A 19,061-nucleotide genomic window follows, 5' to 3' on the forward strand; every position below is an offset into this window, starting at 1 on the left:
TTATTTAGATCAAAATAAAATGAGAACATGGTATATAACATTACACCAGATAGAAATGCATCCAAAAGTTCTATGCGTATTGTGCAAGTTTCACACGTCCCAATGTATTCAAATCTACTACACGTGGCATGCTAAATTTCTCATTTCTAGATTTAGAGTAGAGTAGATTGTTGCAAGTTGCCGTTAGGTTAAAATTATTTTTTTATTTATTTTAAAATATTTTTAAAAGATATAAAAAAATATTAATATATTAATAATAAATTTTTTAACTATTAATTAAATAAAAAAATTAAAAAATAATAGATGCCAAAAAGAGATTTCAAAATAAGTAGAATTATTATTTCACAAGTGCGCGAGGCCTACATACTGGCACCACCATGGATGTCATTAGTGCGTCTCCATTGATCTAAGTCGTCTTATTCTAATTATTCGATTAGTGATTTTTCTGACTATGAGTCTAGAGGAAGAAGATATAGAGATTTTTATCAAACGATGGATTATAATGCTTATTTTTTTATGGTAATTTTAAATTGCAGTCGAAATAGTCTATCAATTGAACCACAATTACTTTATTTAGTTGTTCCCTCTATCACTAGCTATCAACTTGGTGGATTATTATTATTTTTTATATTTGCATTGGAGTTTTTGTCGAGCTAGACCACTCTTAAATACTTGTTTTAATTTAATAAAATTCTTGATTTTTTCTTTTTTAAAAAAAAAATAGCGATAACGCCGATGAGACTGTGAAGGTGAACGTGATGACAGTGATCCGACAGACTATTCGTGGCAGTATATAATTAAACAAAAATGATGTGCGGACGGGATGCCATCTGGACAGTAATCTGAACCGCGACCCAGAACAAGATCCCATCTGGACCGTCCAAATTCAGCTTATTACATTCACTAAAATTGTGGGTCCCTGTAGGATCCAGCAAGAAAAAGACAAAAGAAAGCTTCATATTTCAATGTCTGAATCTTATAAAACTACAACCACCCCCACGGCTCTACTCACCTGAGTCCATCACACTGCCCAACCTACGCGCACTCTCAAAAATCTTAATTCTTATGTCTCTACCAAAAACGGCCGCCTCGTCTCCTTCCGCTTCGTCCAAACCCTACCAAAGCCCCTCTCTGCAATAACTCAAAGATCACATTTTTCTCTGCAAATACCTTTCTCTCTCTCTCTCTACATATATATTTTTATTTTGTGTGGGAGTAGTTTTATTTGAATCAATGGCTTCTACGCCACCACAGTGTTCAATCACGGCCAACAAACCATACCAAAACCACCACCTGAAAGGCCAACACCAAAACCGCCACTATTGGACCAATACGGCCGCCGCCGCTGCCTCCGCCGCCGCCGCTTCTGCCCCCGCACACAAGGTCTCTCTCACAAAGCCCGTGCCTTTACCTTCACCTTCACCTTCACCCTCATCTCGCAATGCACCAAAACCCTGTGCTACCCCCGCCCAGAACTCTACCTTTTCCTCTCTCTGCCCCCACAAACCCGTGCTCTCCGCGGACTTCTCCGGCCGCCGATCAACCCGCTTCGTCTCTAAGATGCATCTTGGCCGGCCTAAGGTCTCCTCCATGGGCTCCCGCCACACCTCCTTTGCCGAGGAGGCTCTCACACACTTGATTCAATTAGGTAATGAGGATGACAAAGGACTTGAATATGTGCTGCTTAATTTTGAGTCCAAGCTTTCTGGTTCTGGTGACTATAATTTCTTACTTAGAGAGTTAGGCAATAGAGGGGATTGTTCGAAAGCGATTCGGTGTTTCGAGTTTGCTGTGAGAAGAGAGAGGAGAAGGAATGAACAGGGGAAATTAGCGAGTTCTATGATTAGCGTTCTTGGCAGGCTAGGAAAAGTTGAGCTTGCTAGAATGGTTTTCGAGACAGCAAGGAATGAGGGGTATGGGAACACAGTTTATGCTTATTCAGCTTTGATTAGTGCGTATGGGAGGAATGGATGCTGTGATGAGGCTATACTGGTTTTCGAGCTGATGAAAAAGTTTGGGTTGTTGCCTAACTTGGTTACATATAATGCTGTGATTGATGCGTGTGGAAAAGGGGGAGTGGAGTTTAGGAGGGTGATGCAGATTTTTGATGAGATGTTGCGAAATGGGGTGCAGCCAGATCGAATTACATATAACTCGCTTCTTGCGGTTTGTAGTAGAGGGGGGTTGTGGGAGGTGGCTCGGAATTTGGTTACTGAAATGGTGGAAAGAGGAATTGATCAGGATACAGTTACATATAATACGCTTTTGGATGCTGTTTGTAAAGGTGGGCAGATGGATTTGGCAGATGAGATTATGTCGGAGATGCCAGCAAAGAATATTTTGCCTAATGTGGTGACTTATAGTACAATGGTTGACGGTTATGCTAGGGCTGGTAGATTGGAAGAGGCACTGGGATTATTTAATGAAATGAAATTTTTGGCTATTCGTTTGGATAGGGTTTCATATAACACTTTGCTTTCAATTTATGCGAAGCTCGGTAGGTTTGAGGAAGCTTTGAATGTTTGCAGGGAGATGGAGAATTGTGGGATAAAGAAGGATGTTGTAACGTATAATGCTCTTCTGGGTGGTTATGGGAAGCTGGGGAAGTATGATGAAGTTAGAAGAATGTTTAAAGTGATGAAAGCAGAACACGTTTCACCTAATTTGTTAACCTATTCAACATTGATTGATGTGTTATCGAAAGGTGGTTTATACAGGGAGGCAATGGAGGTCTTTAGAGAGTTTAAGCGGGCGGGGTTGAAAGCCGATGTTGTTCTTTATAGTGCACTTATTGATGCTCTGTGCAAAAATGGTTCAGTGGAGTCTGCCATTTCTTTGCTAGATGAGATGACAAAGGAAGGGATCAAGCCTAATGTTGTCACTTTCAATTCCATTATTGATGCCATTGGTCGGTCTGCAGCTGCAGAATGCTCAGTTGATACTGCTGCGGGAGCTGGCAAGCGGCATATTGAATCTCCATCCTCAATAATTCTTGAGGATGCCATTGAATCAGAGGTTGGACATGAGGGGAATAATCAAATCATTAAGATGTTTGGGCAGCTGGCTGCTGAAAAAGAAGTTAGCAGAAAGAAAGATAAGAGGGTCAGGCAAGAGATCTTGTGCATCTTGGGAATCTTTCAGAAGATGCACCAGCTAGAAATTAAGCCAAATGTTGTCACCTTTTCGGCTATATTAAATGCTTGCAGGTACTTTTTTCATTCATGAGGCCTTCCATTAATTACTATATCCCTTGTTGCATGAAGATCATCAAAGTCACAAATATGATACTGGCTTAAAATACCGCCTGATCTGAACAAATTGAAGGAAGCAAATTTTATAAAATATGAAAATAAATGTTTGGTGAGTTTAGCATTTTTCTTTTCTAAACCTCTCAATATCTGATTTTTAAACTACTAGGGTGAGACAATAATGTGCATTGAATTATGCTTGGAGTTTGTGATACTGTCTCACTCTAGGGTGTGCTTCTTTCGGTGACTGAGTCCTGGGGCTATTCATTTATGAGTCCGAGGACCTCAGGTGTATGAATGCTTTAAGTAGGTCTTGATACATTAAACTTGTTTTAGACTTCCTTGTGTTGCATTTTCTAACTTTGGGCAGCTGCATATTTCAATGCACCACGACTTACTGTGCATCTGAACATGAAAGTATTAAACAGTCGTAGTAGTTATGGAGCAATTCATGGATGAGTCCGAGGACCTTAGGTGTATGGCTTGGACAATAACTTTCTTTCTGTGAGGAAAATTGAGTGGTTCAGACATGGGGTTGTCTGAAATTTCCTTGCCAGACTCACCAACAGGAAAAAAGAAAAAAGAAAAACAAAGGTACTAAGTTCAAATTAATCTGCAAAGACAAATCCCAGATATAGTTTTTGACTTGCATTGCTTGCTCATTTGCTACTTGTAAGTCTAGAAAGTAGAAGCTAAACAAGTGGAAGAAACTGCATGAATGTGCCTTCATCACATGGTGGGAAGATGAATACTACACTCTCACTCTGTGTCTATGGGTTGCTACGAGACTTATCCATCTTTCAAAAGTACCTATGGCTATAGTCGGTTAGTAATTTGAGATACCTGGTTTCTTGGATGGATAAGGTCTTTGGCTTTGTTGTGACTGTTGTCTTATGCTAATTTCAACTGTCTCTTAGAATATAGCTAACCTCATGAATGCAATTTTGCCTCTGGATGCAGTAGGTATAATTCATTTGAAGATGCCTCAATATTATTGGAGGAACTACGGTTATTTGATAATCAGGTGTATGGTGTGGCCCATGGACTTCTTATGGGCTGTGAGGAAAATCTATGGGTTGAAGCTCAGTCTCTGTTCGATGAAGTTAAGTTGATGGACTCTTCAACTGCATCTGCCTTTTATAATGCTCTCACTGATATGCTATGGCACTTTGGTCAGGTAAACTTTAGTCATTGATACTCTCTCTCTTGCTCCCTCCGGACCCCCTTCTTTCCAGTGATTGCAGTTAATTTTCGTACGCACTTGCTGCTTGGACAGGTCGTGCTTGTGCAAGGTTGTTCATGCAGTCTATGTATAAAGTCGCAGTCCTAACTTTATAATGTTATTGTGGGATTTTGTCTAATCAGAAAAAAGGGGCCCAACTGGTTGTGCTTGAAGGGAAGCGCCGGAATGTATGGGAGAGTGTTTGGTCTAATTCTTGTTTAGATTTGCATCTAACGTCATCTGGGGCAGCACGGGCAATGGTTCATGCATGGCTGCTCAATATACGCTCTGTTGTGTTTGAAGGCCATGAGTTGCCAAAGTTACTGAGGTATGGATTTTTGAACTTTTGTGATTGTTTAACTGCTGTTATGTAGCCTTATGATTGAAGAATTAAATTGTATGCTTGTCTCTGACAGCATTTTGACGGGATGGGGTAAACACAGCAAAGTAGTTGGTGATGGCACGCTAAGACGGGCCATTGAGGCACTCCTCGCCAGGATGGGTGCACCATTCCATGTTGCTAAATGTAACATAGGTAGGTTTATATCAACAGGATCTGTAGTGGCTGCCTGGTTAAAAGAATCTGGCACTTTGAACTTGCTTGTTCTTCACGATGATAGAATCCATCCTGATGGTGCAAAGTTGGATCATATCACCAATTTGCAAGCACTCCCCTTGTAGCATGTTGCTTTTTCTTGTATGCCTCAAAACACTTTGTACACTGTCTTTTGTGTAAATTATCAGAAAAAAAAAAAAGGAGAATCTTTCTCTCTGTCCCTCTCTGTCATGACCGTGCGTTATGAGCTTTGTATTTTTGCAACTTGTAAAGTATGCAGTGATTTTCAACTAAATATATATACCATCCTTATTCCTTAGAGTTGATATTTTGAATCTTATCGTAATTAGATACAACTTTTGTATGCAATAGGGCAAGACCTACAGAGCTAACTACAAAAATAAATTTTATAAAAAATGTTTGAAATTTACAAATTGACATTTTGATGTGATGCATCAAATATATCTATAATAAAAATAATTGCACAATGTAAGGTAGTGTATATCTAAAACATATTAGTTTGTAAAAGTAATTTATCGAAATTCTCTTTATAGGTCTTACATTTTTCATAGATGGTACACTATACTTGGATTAGCCTTTAAATAATAAGCAAGTGATTAATATGATAGGGATTTTCTTGCTTTGAAGTTTGAACTTCCTAACGAGCTTCTAGCCTCACAATGGAACCATCCCCAGAACCCTCAAAACTCTCAGAACCCTCAAAACTAACTCCATTTTTGTGTCTATTTACGCCCATATTCTCTCATTTGGAAATAAGGACGAAACAATAGAGAACAAAAAAAAAGTAGAGATGCCTAAGTTCTTTAAGAGACGTTGAAAAGGGAATTCTCCTTTTTTTTTTTTTTTTTTTAAATGGTGAGGAAAAGGGATCGAATATACCACACCGGAAAAGGAGGGTGTCATTTGGAAATTGTGGAGAATTTGATTACTATCTTCTTATTACTTATTTACTACTTACAGTGTATTTGAAGTTTTTTTTTTTATTTTTTTATCATTTTCTTTTAAGTATTTTTTTAACATCTTTAATCATTAAGAAAAAATTAAAAAAATATAGAATTTTACTAATAGTCACTTCCTTAACCATTAAGTATAATAAAAAATTAAAAAAAAATCAAATACCAAAAGAGTAGTAAATAAGTAATAAGAGAGTAGTAACCCTATCATTATCATACTGATACCTTTATCAACCCCATAGCTCTTCTTTTTGGCCCCATCGTATAATAGAATCCTCTTAGCTGCATACACTATTTGAATTCAGCTTCTTTGAAGTGGGAATATTGTAGAAGTAGAGGTGGTTCAAGAGTGTCTTCTTTCTTTCATTTCTTTCTTTCTTCCTTTTTATTTTTATTTTTTATTTTTTCCAATAGACTGAGACCCCCACCTAGAGATTACTTGTGATCAAGGTTTTAGCCTTTGGCTTCATTCTACTGCTTAATCTGCCATTGAATTAGAAAATTCTACAATCCCATTTATTTATTTATTTTTTTATTTATTCATGGAGCAAAAAAGGGCCTGAGGTCATTGGGACGGTGATAACCAAAAGAAAAATGCCTGGGAAATAAATTTTAAAAAAAAAATTTGAAAAAAAAGCTTGATCCTTTTCTATTCAATCCAATTGTACTATTCATTAATGCCTAATGAACTTAATCTTTTTTCTTCTAAAAACATATCCATTAGGTATTTTAATTTTTAATATCACTAAATGCATTGATTCAATGAACCCAAGATCTTTTTGGGATCAACAGTGGATAATCTAACATTAGGTTGCCTAGCTAAAGGATAACCCCCCAAGGATCTTAACATAATAATAAAATTAAATGAAGGTCTTAAACTTGCTCATTAAGCAAAAGATCATGACCTATAAGGAATTAATCTTATAAATTTGATATTTCTAAAAATTCTCCCAGCAAAAATTTATGAAATTTCCTTAAATATTCAAGACATACAAGCAAATTCCCGCACGAGATCTCCCTCCCATTGATATACCATTTTCTTAAAAAAAATTGAAATTAAATTCAATCTAAGTCATATTTTGAAAATAATAGATGTTAAAAAAAGAAAAAAAAAAGGGAAAAAAGAGCTAATGGTGGCACTTGTTATGGTAGCTCCCTACCTACAAAGTGGCCCTATTATCTTCAATAAAATTATACGTTGTCTCTTAATTAAATAAAACGAAAATTGAATTTCACGAGAGGGGACTTTGAATAGTGAGGTATTCTCATATTGTGTTTAGATAGTGAGATATTTTTAAGTATTTTGTTAATAGTAATAAAAAAATAATAATAGAATATTAAATATTAATAAAAAGTAAGTAAAAAATAATAATAAAATAATAAATAATAACGAGATATTATGAAAAGAAAAATTATATACATAAGCCTCACACTCCTGCACACCACTTAAAAATATGTGAATTTATTCTTTTACCCTCATGTTTCATGAAATATGAAATATGAAACATGAGGATAAAAGAGTAAAATCACATATTTTTTAAGTGGTGTGCAGAGTATGAGGATTACGTGTAACATAACTCTTATGAAAATACCTGAATTCTTATCCAAACTAGGCTTCATATCGTGTTTTATCCACCACCTTCTTACAACCTTCCAAAGAGACCCATCAACAGTTCAACTTAATCCAAATTTCTTTCTCAACCTAAAAAATTCCTAAAAATACAAACACATATTGTTGTAAACTTATAAAGATGTTTATTATGTCTTTTCTAATTTCAAAACTGCCCCCCACCAAAAAAAAAAAGGAACGTAAAGTGCTTTGAACAGAAATTGGCAAATTTACCATGCATGCATGCATGTGCATGCATATACATCCATGAACGAACCTTTTTTCAACTCACCATGTTGTTAAATTCTTCTGTTATCAAGTGTTTCCTGGATGCAACACTTCAACTTTAGTCACTTTCGAGGGAATCAACTAATGGGTTTGTACTACGTTAGATCTGTGGACTGGTTGGTTTTCTCTCTCTCTTAAAATAATTAAAAAAATAGAAAAAATCAAAAAATTTGTCGGTTTTATTCCGTATGCAAGTTTTGTTACGCAATTTCTACCACATTTCACAATCCACAATCCACAATCTATATTTTTTTAAATTTTTTAAATTTTTAATATTTTTTTTAAAATTATTTTGAATTGTTTTTTTTAAATGATTTTAAATTTTCTATTTATTATTTATATAAGAAATATTTGATAAAAAAATAATAAAAATAATTAAAAATAATATAAGGTGTGGAGTGCTGAAGATTTCTTTCGTATACAGAAGGTTTCGTTGGCGCCAACCGATAAAGAAAGCATAAAATACTCGATAAACCCAAAGGACTAGCCATAAAGAACCGCCCAAAACATTCTTATCTGGAAACCTCCTTTATCTTGTGATTCTCTGTAATCTGCATAGCTGCTGCTTTGATTCTATTTTTTATCCAATTTTTTCACGTACCCTTTGAGTTTCCTGCCTATATATACGTGCATAGCGTCCTCATTTATTCTGTGCAACCCAACAACTCCCTAAGCTCTCTGTCCAGTTGGTTGATTCTTCCCATCTTCCATTTAGTAGGTGATTTGAGTGATCTTTCTCTTTTCACAGTTTCCAAATACGTCAAGTGTATCTAGAATTGTATATTCTGAACTGCATAGAAATATTAGGAGGTTTCCAATTCTGTTCCCCTCTTGTCAAACTGTACTACACTGTAACAAAGATTGAGCATTCCGGTTTTATTTGAAAGATTATTGTTCTACGAGATCAAAGTCATTAAGTATTTGTCAAAGTTTGATACAGTTGCCTTAAGAAGTTTTGATTTTGTTCTAAAGTCACTCTGATCCATTTCTCCAATATAAACCCAGTTACGAGTCTCTGTCTTGCACTTTAAAACCAAAGTTTTCTCAAGGGTTTGTGTTCTTTTTAGTTTTGTAAATTGTTTAATTGGCTTTGTCCTCCTCTGTTATTCCTCTGTTTTTTAATTTTTTTTTTTCCCTTTTTCCTCTGCTTTCTCTTTCGTTTCCTCTGAAATCCTTTGCTCATGGCACCCCCTAACGACCCCGTTAATTCAATCTTTAGCGTCCCACCAGGGAAGGGATTGGAGAAATGTTTTGACTTGTCTAATGGGAAGTTTAGTGTCAAGGGTGTGACTTTGCTCACTGACGTTCCTACCAATGTCTCTTTCAGCCTCTTTTCTTCAATCAGCCAATCCCCTGATGCTCCATTTCCATTACTCCAGCGTGTCCTTTCCCATTCTCACAAGGGGGGATTTCTCGGATTCCGGAAGGATGAGCCCTCAGATAGGTTGATGAACTCATTGGGTAGGTTCACTGGTAGAGATTTTCTGAGCATCTTTAGGTTCAAAACGTGGTGGTCAACCATGTGGGTGGGGAATTCTGGGTCAGATTTACAAATGGAGTCCCAATGGGTGCTCTTAGATGTCCCTGAAATAAGGTCTTATGTCATTATCATACCCATCATCGAAGGCTCTTTTAGGTCAGCTCTTCATCCTGGCACTGATGGGAATGTCATGATTTGTGCTGAGAGTGGTTCTACCCAAGTGAAAGCATCGAATTTTGATGCAATCGCTTATGTTCATGCCTCTGACAATCCCTACAACTTAATGAAAGAGGCCTATGGTGCTCTTAGAGTCCATCTCAATACCTTTAGGCTCTTGGAAGAGAAAACAGCCCCAAATCTTGTTGACAAATTTGGTTGGTGCACTTGGGATGCTTTCTACTTAACCGTAGAACCTGTTGGTGTGTGGCATGGAGTGAATGATTTTGTAGAGGGTGGTATCTCCCCACGGTTTCTCATCATTGATGATGGCTGGCAAAGCATCAATAGAGATGGTGAGAACCCAAATAAGGATGCGAAAAATCTTGTTCTCGGTGGGACTCAAATGACTGCCAGGCTTCACAGGCTTGATGAATGCGAAAAGTTCAGAAAATACATTGGTGGTTCCATGTTGGGTCCTGATGCTCCTTCATTTGATCCAAGGAAGCCAAAGATGCTGATCTCGAAGGCAATCGAGCTTGAGCACGCTGAGAAGGATCGTGACAAGGCGATCCAGTCTGGAGTCACTGATTTGTCAGAGTATGAAGAGAAAATCAAAAAGTTCAAACAAGAGTTGGATGCAATGTTTGGTGGAAACGAAAGCAGTAGTTCGGGCCAAGGCTGCGGGAGCTGTTCTTGTACGGCTGAAAACTATGGAATGAAGGCTTTCACGAGGGACTTGAGGGCAAAGTTCAAAGGTTTGGATGATATTTATGTGTGGCACGCTCTTTGTGGTGCCTGGGGTGGTGTTAGGCCTGATGCAACCCATCTAAATTCCAAGGTCATTCCCTGCAAAGTCTCTCCTGGCCTAGATGGGACCATGACCGATCTTGCCGTGGTGAAAATCGTTGAAGGCGGGATCGGGCTTGTTCATCCTGATCAAGCAGAGGATTTCTACGACTCAATGCACTCCTACCTTGCCAATGTTGGTATCACAGGAGTAAAAGTTGATGTCATTCATGTAAGTTTTCTGCACAACCCCAATTTTCTATTTTCCATATTAATTTTCCGTAATCTCTTAATTAATTTGTTTCCAATCCAGACTCTTGAGTATATATCAGACGAATTTGGAGGCCGGGTGGATCTTGCAAAGGCCTATTACAAGGGGCTTTCAAGTTCTCTGTCCAAGAACTTCAAAGGAAGTGGACTTATATCCAGCATGCAACAATGCAATGACTTCTTCTTCCTTGGGACAGATCAAATTTCTATGGGAAGAGTAGGTAGGAAAGTCCAACCAAAAGACTTTGTTTTTTTCACTTGTCTATACAGTTTTTTTTTTTTAACCACACTATATTCTTGACCTGGACATTTATGGGGGTTGATTTACTCAAAATTTTTATTTTTTTTTAATGTTATCGCAGGAGATGATTTCTGGTTCCAAGATCCAAATGGAGATCCAATGGGAGTTTATTGGCTACAGGGGGTACATATGATTCACTGTGCCTATAACAGCATGTGGATGGGGCAAATCATACAACCTGATTGGGACATGTTCCAATCAGACCATCTGTGTGCTAAATTCCATGCAGGATCAAGGGCCATCTGTGGTGGTCCAGTCTACGTGAGTGACTCTGTGGGCGGTCACGATTTTGATCTCATCAAGAAGCTTGTCTACCCTGATGGTACCATTCCCAGGTGCCAGTATTTTGCCCTCCCAACTAGAGACTGCATCTTCAAGAACCCTTTATTTGACCAAAAGACCATTCTCAAGATTTGGAACTTCAACAAGGTTACCATTTATCCTCTATATGCACTTCTTTTCAGACAACTGCTTTTCTGGGTTGAAACTTTTCATGTTTTTTTTTTCCATTTAATTTTATAACATGTTTTCCCAAGTGTTTTATATGTTTTTTCACTTCAAACTTTTCTTGTTTATCCTTCTTTACCGGCACTTTTTTAACTCTGTTTTGTTTCATGTTCTGCAGTATGGAGGTGTGATTGGGGCATTTAACTGCCAAGGGGCTGGTTGGGATCCCAAGGAGCAGAGGATCAAAGGCTACTCTGACTGCTACAAACCAACTTCCTGTTCGGTGCATGTTCGTGACATCGAATGGGACCAGAAGACAGAAGCAGCCCAGATGGGTGAGGCTGAAGAGTATGCAGTCTACCTCAGTGAGGCTGAAGAGCTGCACTTAACGACCCCCAAAGCTGATGCAATTCAAGTCACCATCCAACCATCTACGTTCGAGATTTTCAGCTTTGTGCCTGTGGAGAAGCTCGGCCCCACCCTCAAATTTGCTCCAATTGGGCTAACAAACATGTTCAATAGTGGAGGTTCCATTCAAGAATTGGAATATATTAAGTCCGGAACTGAGATGAATGTTAAGATCAAAGTGAAGGGTGGTGGGAGATTCTTATCCTACTCAAGTGGGTCTCCAAAGAAATGCCACCTGAATGGTGCTGAGGTTGCTTTTGAGTGGTTGGCTGGCGGCAAACTTGCCTTGAATCTTCCTTGGGTTGAAGAGTCTGGTGGCAATTCTGATGTTGTTTTTCTCTTTTGAAGCCGATCGTAATTATTTTGTTTAGGGGATGGGGTGTATGGTCACGGTAAAAAGGGAGAATTGAATTTGATCCCGTGGCAAGCCTTTGGCTGTACTACATATGATAGATCAAGTTCTTTTTTTTTCTCTTTCTCCTCATTGTCATCACTGTTATTTTTGTTGTTGCTGTTATCACTGTTATTAGGTATGGGAAGTTGCTGTAGTGTCAGCTTAATTAAATAAAAAAAAGTAGTGTATTTATACTTACAATATTATGTATAAGATTTATTTTATCAATTTTTTCTTTTAAATTCAAATTTTGAATTTTGAATTTTATAATTTATCCAGCATTCTCGATCCCAATAGATCGAATAATAGCTAGAATGATCAAACTTGCATTTGACCTTCTGAGATATTTGGATTTTGGACCTGATCAATTGCATGCATCCCGTATACGTACGCAGCATTATACTTTCAATTTCTGTGTTTACCATGTCACGTAGCTTGAAACTGTTCAAGTACCCTTACGATACATATTTCATCTCCGTTATTCTATAGTATTGTAAGATGATGAATTTTCATTTTAGGTCATGATCGTGCCTACGGCAGTGCATACCGATGGCAAAAACAAAGAAGAACGACCCACAAACACCACGCACGGCAGAATTTTTTTCTTTGTCTTCGGCACTCCAATCTCAAAACTCCACCCCTCGCATGAACCCGCTGCCAAAACATCCCCATGATTGACAACGTCACACAATGGCGAAACCAGAAATTTGTTATAGGGGGGCTGAGCAAAGCTAAAATTATAATAAAATATTTTTTATTCTATTTTTGAGTCAAAATAATTTATAAGATCAAAATAATTTTGTAGAGGAGGTTAAGATTACGTTTTAGAGAGAAAACCAACACAATATGAGATAATATAATCCTATTAAATCATAAAAAGACTAATACAAATTTTTTTTTTTCAAACTTTGGGAGGGCCATGCCCCCCGTGTAGGTCCGCCACTAACGTCACACTACAAAACAGTAAGACCAACCGGATGCGTGACATCCAACGAATAAGAACCAAAATCGCACTTAAAAGAATGAAAAGAAATGAACAAAAATGAAAACTAAACAAGAAATGAACATAACACTTAGTTGTAGGAGACATAAACTTAAAATACAAGAGTTAGGGATCGACAAAACCAGCCAGCCACACGGGCATAAATGGAAAGAAAATGTGAGATGAAAAATAATTAATATTATTATATATCACTAATATATACAAAGAAATGCTTGAGTTACACAGAAATTTTATAAATCAAATTTATAATCTAATATGATGATTTGATGTAATTCATCAAATTATAAATTTTTTTATTATAAAATAAATTTAATTATCACACTATATATTTTGATGAAATCTCAGTATAAATCTAGCACTTATATAACTATTTACGAGAAAATCTTTTAATCTATCATCCATAATATATGTTACCTTAAATGAATATACTATCCTAAAAATTACAAGAAAGGAAGTACTGGCAAAGCAGTCGTAAATTTGTGCCATCTGTCCGAGTGAGACGTGTGGCGCTACTTGTCAGAAATCCGAAGTGTAGAACTCATCGTGTTCGCATGATGACATATTGTAATTGGAAAATGCTACATGCCCCGCTGGGGGCTCTCGTTGGGCATGTAACATTTTTTTATCTATTTATTTTAGTTTTTTTAATATAAATATTATTAATAATTTTAAATATTTTAAAAAATAAAATAAAAATTATAATATTATTAAAAAATATTTTTTTAATCACGAAATAGAATAAAAAATAATATTTATTTTACTTCGTGATTAATGAAGTATTTTTTAATAATTTTTTTTACTTTCTGATTAAGAAAATATTTTTTAATGATATTTTAAATTTATTTTATTTTTTAAAAGTGTAAAAAAAATCTATATAAAAAATAAATTAAAAAAATACACATAAAAGAGTACATATTAAACCTAACAGAAACCCCAACAAAGCTGTAGCATGTCCATTTTAAATATTTAAAAAAATCATAATATTATTAAAAATACTTTCTTAATCATGAAGTAAAATAAAAAATTATAAAAAATATTTTTTATTTTACTTCGTAATTAAAAAAATATATATTTTTTTACTTTCTGATTAAAAAAATATTTTCTTAATAATATTTTAAATTTATTATTTTTTTAAAATATTAAAAAATGTTAAAAAATCTATATAAAAAATTATTTAAATAAAAAATATATAAAATAATCCTACAACCCTAGCGGGAGCTCCCAGCGGGAGCCCCCAGCGAGGGCTGTAGTATCACCCATTGTAATTTGTTACGTCCAGAAAGGCCGGCCGGCTAAATGGATTATGAAAGAAAAAGTGATTGTTTGAATTAGTGAAAGAGATAGGGAGGTTTTAGATAAATTGAATAAAATATTGTTAGAATATTATTTTTTAATATTATTATTATTTTAAAATTTAAAAAAATTGAAATGTTTATTATATTTTATATAAAAATTTAAAAAATTTATAATGATTAAATGAGATAAATTTTGACAAATTTATTTAGAAAACTTTTGTATCTTTGGACCAGATGGCGGCCAGGTTTCAACCATAACTTTTCTCGGAAACAAACAACAGGGTACTGTTACTGACTCAAAAAGTATCCATAAAAAAAGAAAGATGAATACGTAAATGATTATTTGAAACAGAGAGAGTAGGAGGTGTCAATCCTTGGTTAAGACGCGTTCATTATCCATATTGCTCGACGTTGGTCGGCCCAACAGCTTCACTTCGCTCCGACAGGCCAGTACTCCAAAGAATCTATTGTAAAAGGCTATCGAAAATCGATTTGTACTTGGACTTTAGACCACCAACCGTAATGGTAAACCAACTTAACTAACCCACGATCAAAGGCTTTTTTTAAGTAGAATAATATATATATTCAATTATATATATATATATATATATATATAGTATCCTTACACTTTGACAGCAAACAGTGTTGTCGGTGGAGTTTTAAGGATACTATCCGAATTTCAAACGTAAGAACATTAGTATTGATTTCATTAAAAATTTAATCAAATGTAAAATTTAATAAATTTTATCAAAATAGAGTTGTATTGAATTAGTTAAATAGATAAATGTAAAATTTTGAGTTACAGTAAATGTATAAGTTTTTTTAAATTTGAAGGTCTACTATTCATTCATCAAATCTATTTTTTATTCACTTTTAATCTCTAAAGATTTTTTTATTCACGTTTAATCTCCAACCGTCTTGTAATAATAATGTAAGAATTAAATTAAATTATTAATCAACATATGATTAGTATAATTGTAAAATATGAAAAAAAATAAAAATATTTTTATTAAAAAAATAATATTATATTATTAATTTGATGAATTCAATGACTAATTTAATGTGAAGTACTTATGGTTAAAAAAGTTTTAAATTTATAAAAATCATGTACTTTTTATCAAATTTTAAAAATAACTTTGATAAAATCAATATCAATACCCTAATAAAGTTGATGACTACGCATGAGAAGCAAGCCTATATGTACCTACCAATTTGCAGGGTTTTCAATAGTATGTTTGGTTACGGTGCAGATATACAGTAGGAGATCTTTTACGTAAGTCATTTCCAGAAAATCCAGCTGTTTGACTTTGGTCTCCAAGCTCGGATTTACAAATCCATCTTATTTTTTGTTGTTGTTATCACTGTTATTAGGTATGGGAAGTTGCTGAAGTGTCAGCTTAATTAAATAAAAAAAAAGTAGTGTTACGTGTTTACAATTTTACGTATATGATTTATTTTATAAATTTTTTCTTTTAAATTCAAATTTTGAATTTAAAATTTTATAATTTGTCCAGCATTCTTGAGCCCAATAGATCGAATAAAAACTAGAATTATCAAACTTGCTTTTGATCTTCTGAGATATTTGGATTTTGGACCTGATCAATTGCATGCATCTCGTATACGTACGCAACATAATAGATACTTTCAATTTCTGTGTTTACCATGTCACGTAGATTGAAACTGATCAAGTACCCTTACGTTCATATATACATATTTCATCTCCGTTATTCTATAGTATTGTAAGATGATGAATTTTCGTTTTAGGTCATGATCATGACTACGGCAGTCCATACCGACGGCAAAAACAAAGAAGAACGACCCACAAACACCACACACGGCAGAATTTTTTTTCTCGTCTTCTAGCACCCTAGTCTCGAATCTCCACCCCTCGCATGAATTGGCCAAAACATCCCCTTGGCTGACAACGTCACACTACAAAACAGTAAGACCAATCAGATGCGTTACATCCAATGAACAAGAACCAAAATCGCACTTAAAGAACGAAAAAAAAATGAACACAAATGAAAACCAAATAAGAAATGAACAGAACACTCGGTCATAGGAGACATAATCGTAAAATACAAGAATGAGGGACAAAACCAGCCAGCCATACAGGGGCATAAATGGAAAGATAATGATTTGGATAGACACTTTTATATATAAGAAGATATTATATTATATATATCACTAATATATATAGAGAAATGTTTGAGCAACACATAAATTTTACAAATCAAATTTAGAATCTGATATGATGATTTGATGTAATTCATCAAATTATAATTTTTTTTATTATAAAGTAAATCTAATTATCACACTATATATTGGGATGAAATCTCAGTATAAATCTAGCACTTATATTACCTTAAATGAATATACTATATATACATTAATATGGACTACCTTTGAATTTATTAATATAAGAGCATTCATATTGGATTCTACATAAAATTTTCTATAATTTAACTAAAAAGTACATTCCCTAGAAGTTTTTACTAAATTTTGCTCATATTTTAAAAACCTTCTACATCACATTCCCTATTCATTCTCTATTATATTAAAATAATATTTATCTATTCTTTTTTTTTTCTCTCACTTACATTTACAAATTTAACTACTCAATATTTTTTCTTATATTTTGAACTATTACTTTGAATATTTTAAATCAAAATTTAATTTTTTTTTATATTTTCGTAGTTATTTAAATTATTTTTAAAACTATTATTTAAAACTTATATAAATAAATATGAGTACGAGAGAAAGTGTAGATGATTGGAAGAATAATTAATTTAATTAAAAGGAAATGAATAAAATATTGATAAAAATGATTTAAGAGATGAATAGTAATTCTATAAATATTCATTCTCTAATTTTTTTTTTAAAATATAAATCCTGATAGAAAGAGGTTTTGAAAGTATTTTTAAATTTTTTTTTTAAATTATAAGAAAAAGAGGTTACTGAATACTTAATGAGAGTGCTCTAACAAATGATAATTCCTTATAGAGAAAACCTTAGCACCGGTCCGTCCAATATTACCCAATTAACAGCCCACCAATAATTAAATGACACGTAGACAGCCCATCACAACTATCATGGAGATGTTATGCATCTCAGTCCCCACTCATTTCTCCCTTGGCACTCGTTTCTCCTTTTACAGAAAAAAGCTCGTCTCCCACCTCGTCCCAAAAGACATCTCCATTGGTCTCATCTCCCACCTCTCCGGCAGTGACTCCTCCAGTTTTTGCTCCTTCTCCTCAGGCAGCTGCTCCATCTTCGACTGCAGTTAAATCTCCTTTGTCACTGTCTCCAGGGTGCTCGACGCTGCACATGAGGTGAAATCTCGAGATCAAGGAGTCATATACAAGAATATGGAGAACAGAGTCTTTTTTTCCCAAAAAGTTCGAGGCTTCGATGCTACACGAGAGCAAAATCTAGAAAATTCACGCTTGAAAATGGGAGACCGGGAAAATTTCTCTATTTTCGCTGTTTTGATGGATTAGAAAAAATTTCCCAAAAGGTTGGCTATTTGTATTGTGGAAAAGAATGATGGAAACACAGAAGAGTTGCTGCGATGGAGAACACGGTGTGCATTTAAGGTGTTTGCTAAAATGTAGAAGAGAAAATCACAAGTGTATTGTGTAAATATCAGGTTTTTCATATGCTATTTATGGTTGTGTAAATATCAGGTTTTTCACAATTGGGGTGTTTTCATCTTGAACAAATTCAAGAAGCAAATAATATTCTTATTCCTCTTGGTTTTTTGGTCTCAGATTTTAGGAGTATGGGGATGGTAATATCTCGCGTGGTAGAATTTTTCCCCCCCTTTCCTTTTAGCTGATCTTCATAATTATTTTGGTTGTTTTCATGTTGAACAAATTCGAGAAGTAGATTTTAAGCTTATTATTGTTGACTTTTGGTTATTAGGATGATTTATTTCATTCCATTTGTTGAAATTTGGTAACAGGGTTCGTGTAATTATTTGGGGACTTTGAGGTATGTCAATGGGAGCTTTGGAAGAGGGACACTTCGATGTGGAGCTTGAGAAAGAAGTGAAACTGGGTTGCACTGAGCTGGGATTTGAAGCAAAATCTGATACCATAGACATTGAGGATGGGAGAGAGGAGAGAGGAGAGTGGGTTAAGGGTCACGTGATCTGGGATAGAGGAGAGTGGTTTGTGTGTGGTTGAGACTATTGATGTTTTTGTGTGATTACTGACATGGCAGTAGTGCAAAGGAAGGCTGTTTTACTTCAAAAAACAGCCCGACCGCTTAGAGCATTCTCATTGGATTAGCTAAAAGTTAAATTCAATGAGAATTTAGCTATTAGGTAGATAAATTGCTCACATTGAATTAGCTATATTCCAAATATTTGGAATATAGCTACAGTAATATCCAAACTAATTTCTAAATTTAGAAGACACTATTCATTCATCAAATCCTTTTTATATTATTTCTTTTTCTTTCCTTTTAATATTAATTATTTCTCTCTCCATTTTAAATGACAATTGAAAAAATATAATTAGAATACAATTACAAATTAATATATAATATTATAAATAGTAAAATATGAAAAAATAAAATAAATTCATAATTAAAAAAATTAAAAAATTTTCAAAATTAT

General features: G+C 34.7%; 2 protein-coding genes across 3 annotated transcripts; both read left to right on the plus strand.

Moving 5' to 3' along the window:
- The first annotated feature begins 1,010 nt into the window (after window positions 1-1,010).
- LOC109007200 (pentatricopeptide repeat-containing protein At2g31400, chloroplastic-like) lies at window positions 1,011-5,357 on the plus strand. Of its 2 annotated transcripts, none has more exons than XM_018986769.2 (4): window positions 1,011-3,206; window positions 4,209-4,425; window positions 4,614-4,798; window positions 4,887-5,357. In XM_018986769.2, exons 1-4 carry the CDS (start codon window positions 1,234-1,236, stop codon window positions 5,149-5,151), a joined length of 2,640 nt encoding a protein of 879 aa, XP_018842314.2. In that variant the 5' UTR covers window positions 1,011-1,233; the 3' UTR covers window positions 5,152-5,357. The 2 variants fall into 2 exon arrangements, with proteins under 2 accessions (XP_018842314.2, XP_018842315.2); XM_018986770.2 differs by having other exon boundaries at window positions 4,212-4,425; window positions 4,887-5,346.
- Window positions 5,358-8,539: 3,182 nt separating this feature from the next.
- Window positions 8,540-12,223, plus strand: LOC108980220 (stachyose synthase-like). Its single transcript, XM_018951081.2, has 4 exons — window positions 8,540-10,554; window positions 10,636-10,813; window positions 10,955-11,322; window positions 11,519-12,223. The coding sequence occupies exons 1-4, from the start codon at window positions 9,079-9,081 to the stop codon at window positions 12,092-12,094; spliced, it is 2,598 nt and encodes an 865-aa protein (XP_018806626.2). The 5' UTR covers window positions 8,540-9,078; the 3' UTR covers window positions 12,095-12,223.
- Window positions 12,224-19,061: the final 6,838 nt, after the last annotated feature.

The sequence above is a fragment of the Juglans regia genome, chromosome 11 (assembly GCF_001411555.2).
Source record: "Juglans regia cultivar Chandler chromosome 11, Walnut 2.0, whole genome shotgun sequence".
NCBI lineage: Eukaryota > Viridiplantae > Streptophyta > Magnoliopsida > Fagales > Juglandaceae > Juglans > Juglans regia.

Coding starts and splice junctions, on each gene's coding strand:
- LOC109007200 (XM_018986769.2), top strand. CDS start 1,234: ATGGCTTCTACGCCACCACAGTGTTCAATCACGGCCAACAAACCATAC. Junction 3,207..4,208: donor GCTATATTAAATGCTTGCAG/GTACTTTTTTCA, acceptor CTCTGGATGCAG/TAGGTATAATTCATTTGAAG. Junction 4,426..4,613: donor TGCTATGGCACTTTGGTCAG/GTAAACTTTAGT, acceptor TTGTCTAATCAG/AAAAAAGGGGCCCAACTGGT.
- LOC108980220 (XM_018951081.2), top strand. CDS start 9,079: ATGGCACCCCCTAACGACCCCGTTAATTCAATCTTTAGCGTCCCACCA. Junction 10,555..10,635: donor TAAAAGTTGATGTCATTCAT/GTAAGTTTTCTG, acceptor TTTCCAATCCAG/ACTCTTGAGTATATATCAGA. Junction 10,814..10,954: donor AATTTCTATGGGAAGAGTAG/GTAGGAAAGTCC, acceptor ATGTTATCGCAG/GAGATGATTTCTGGTTCCAA.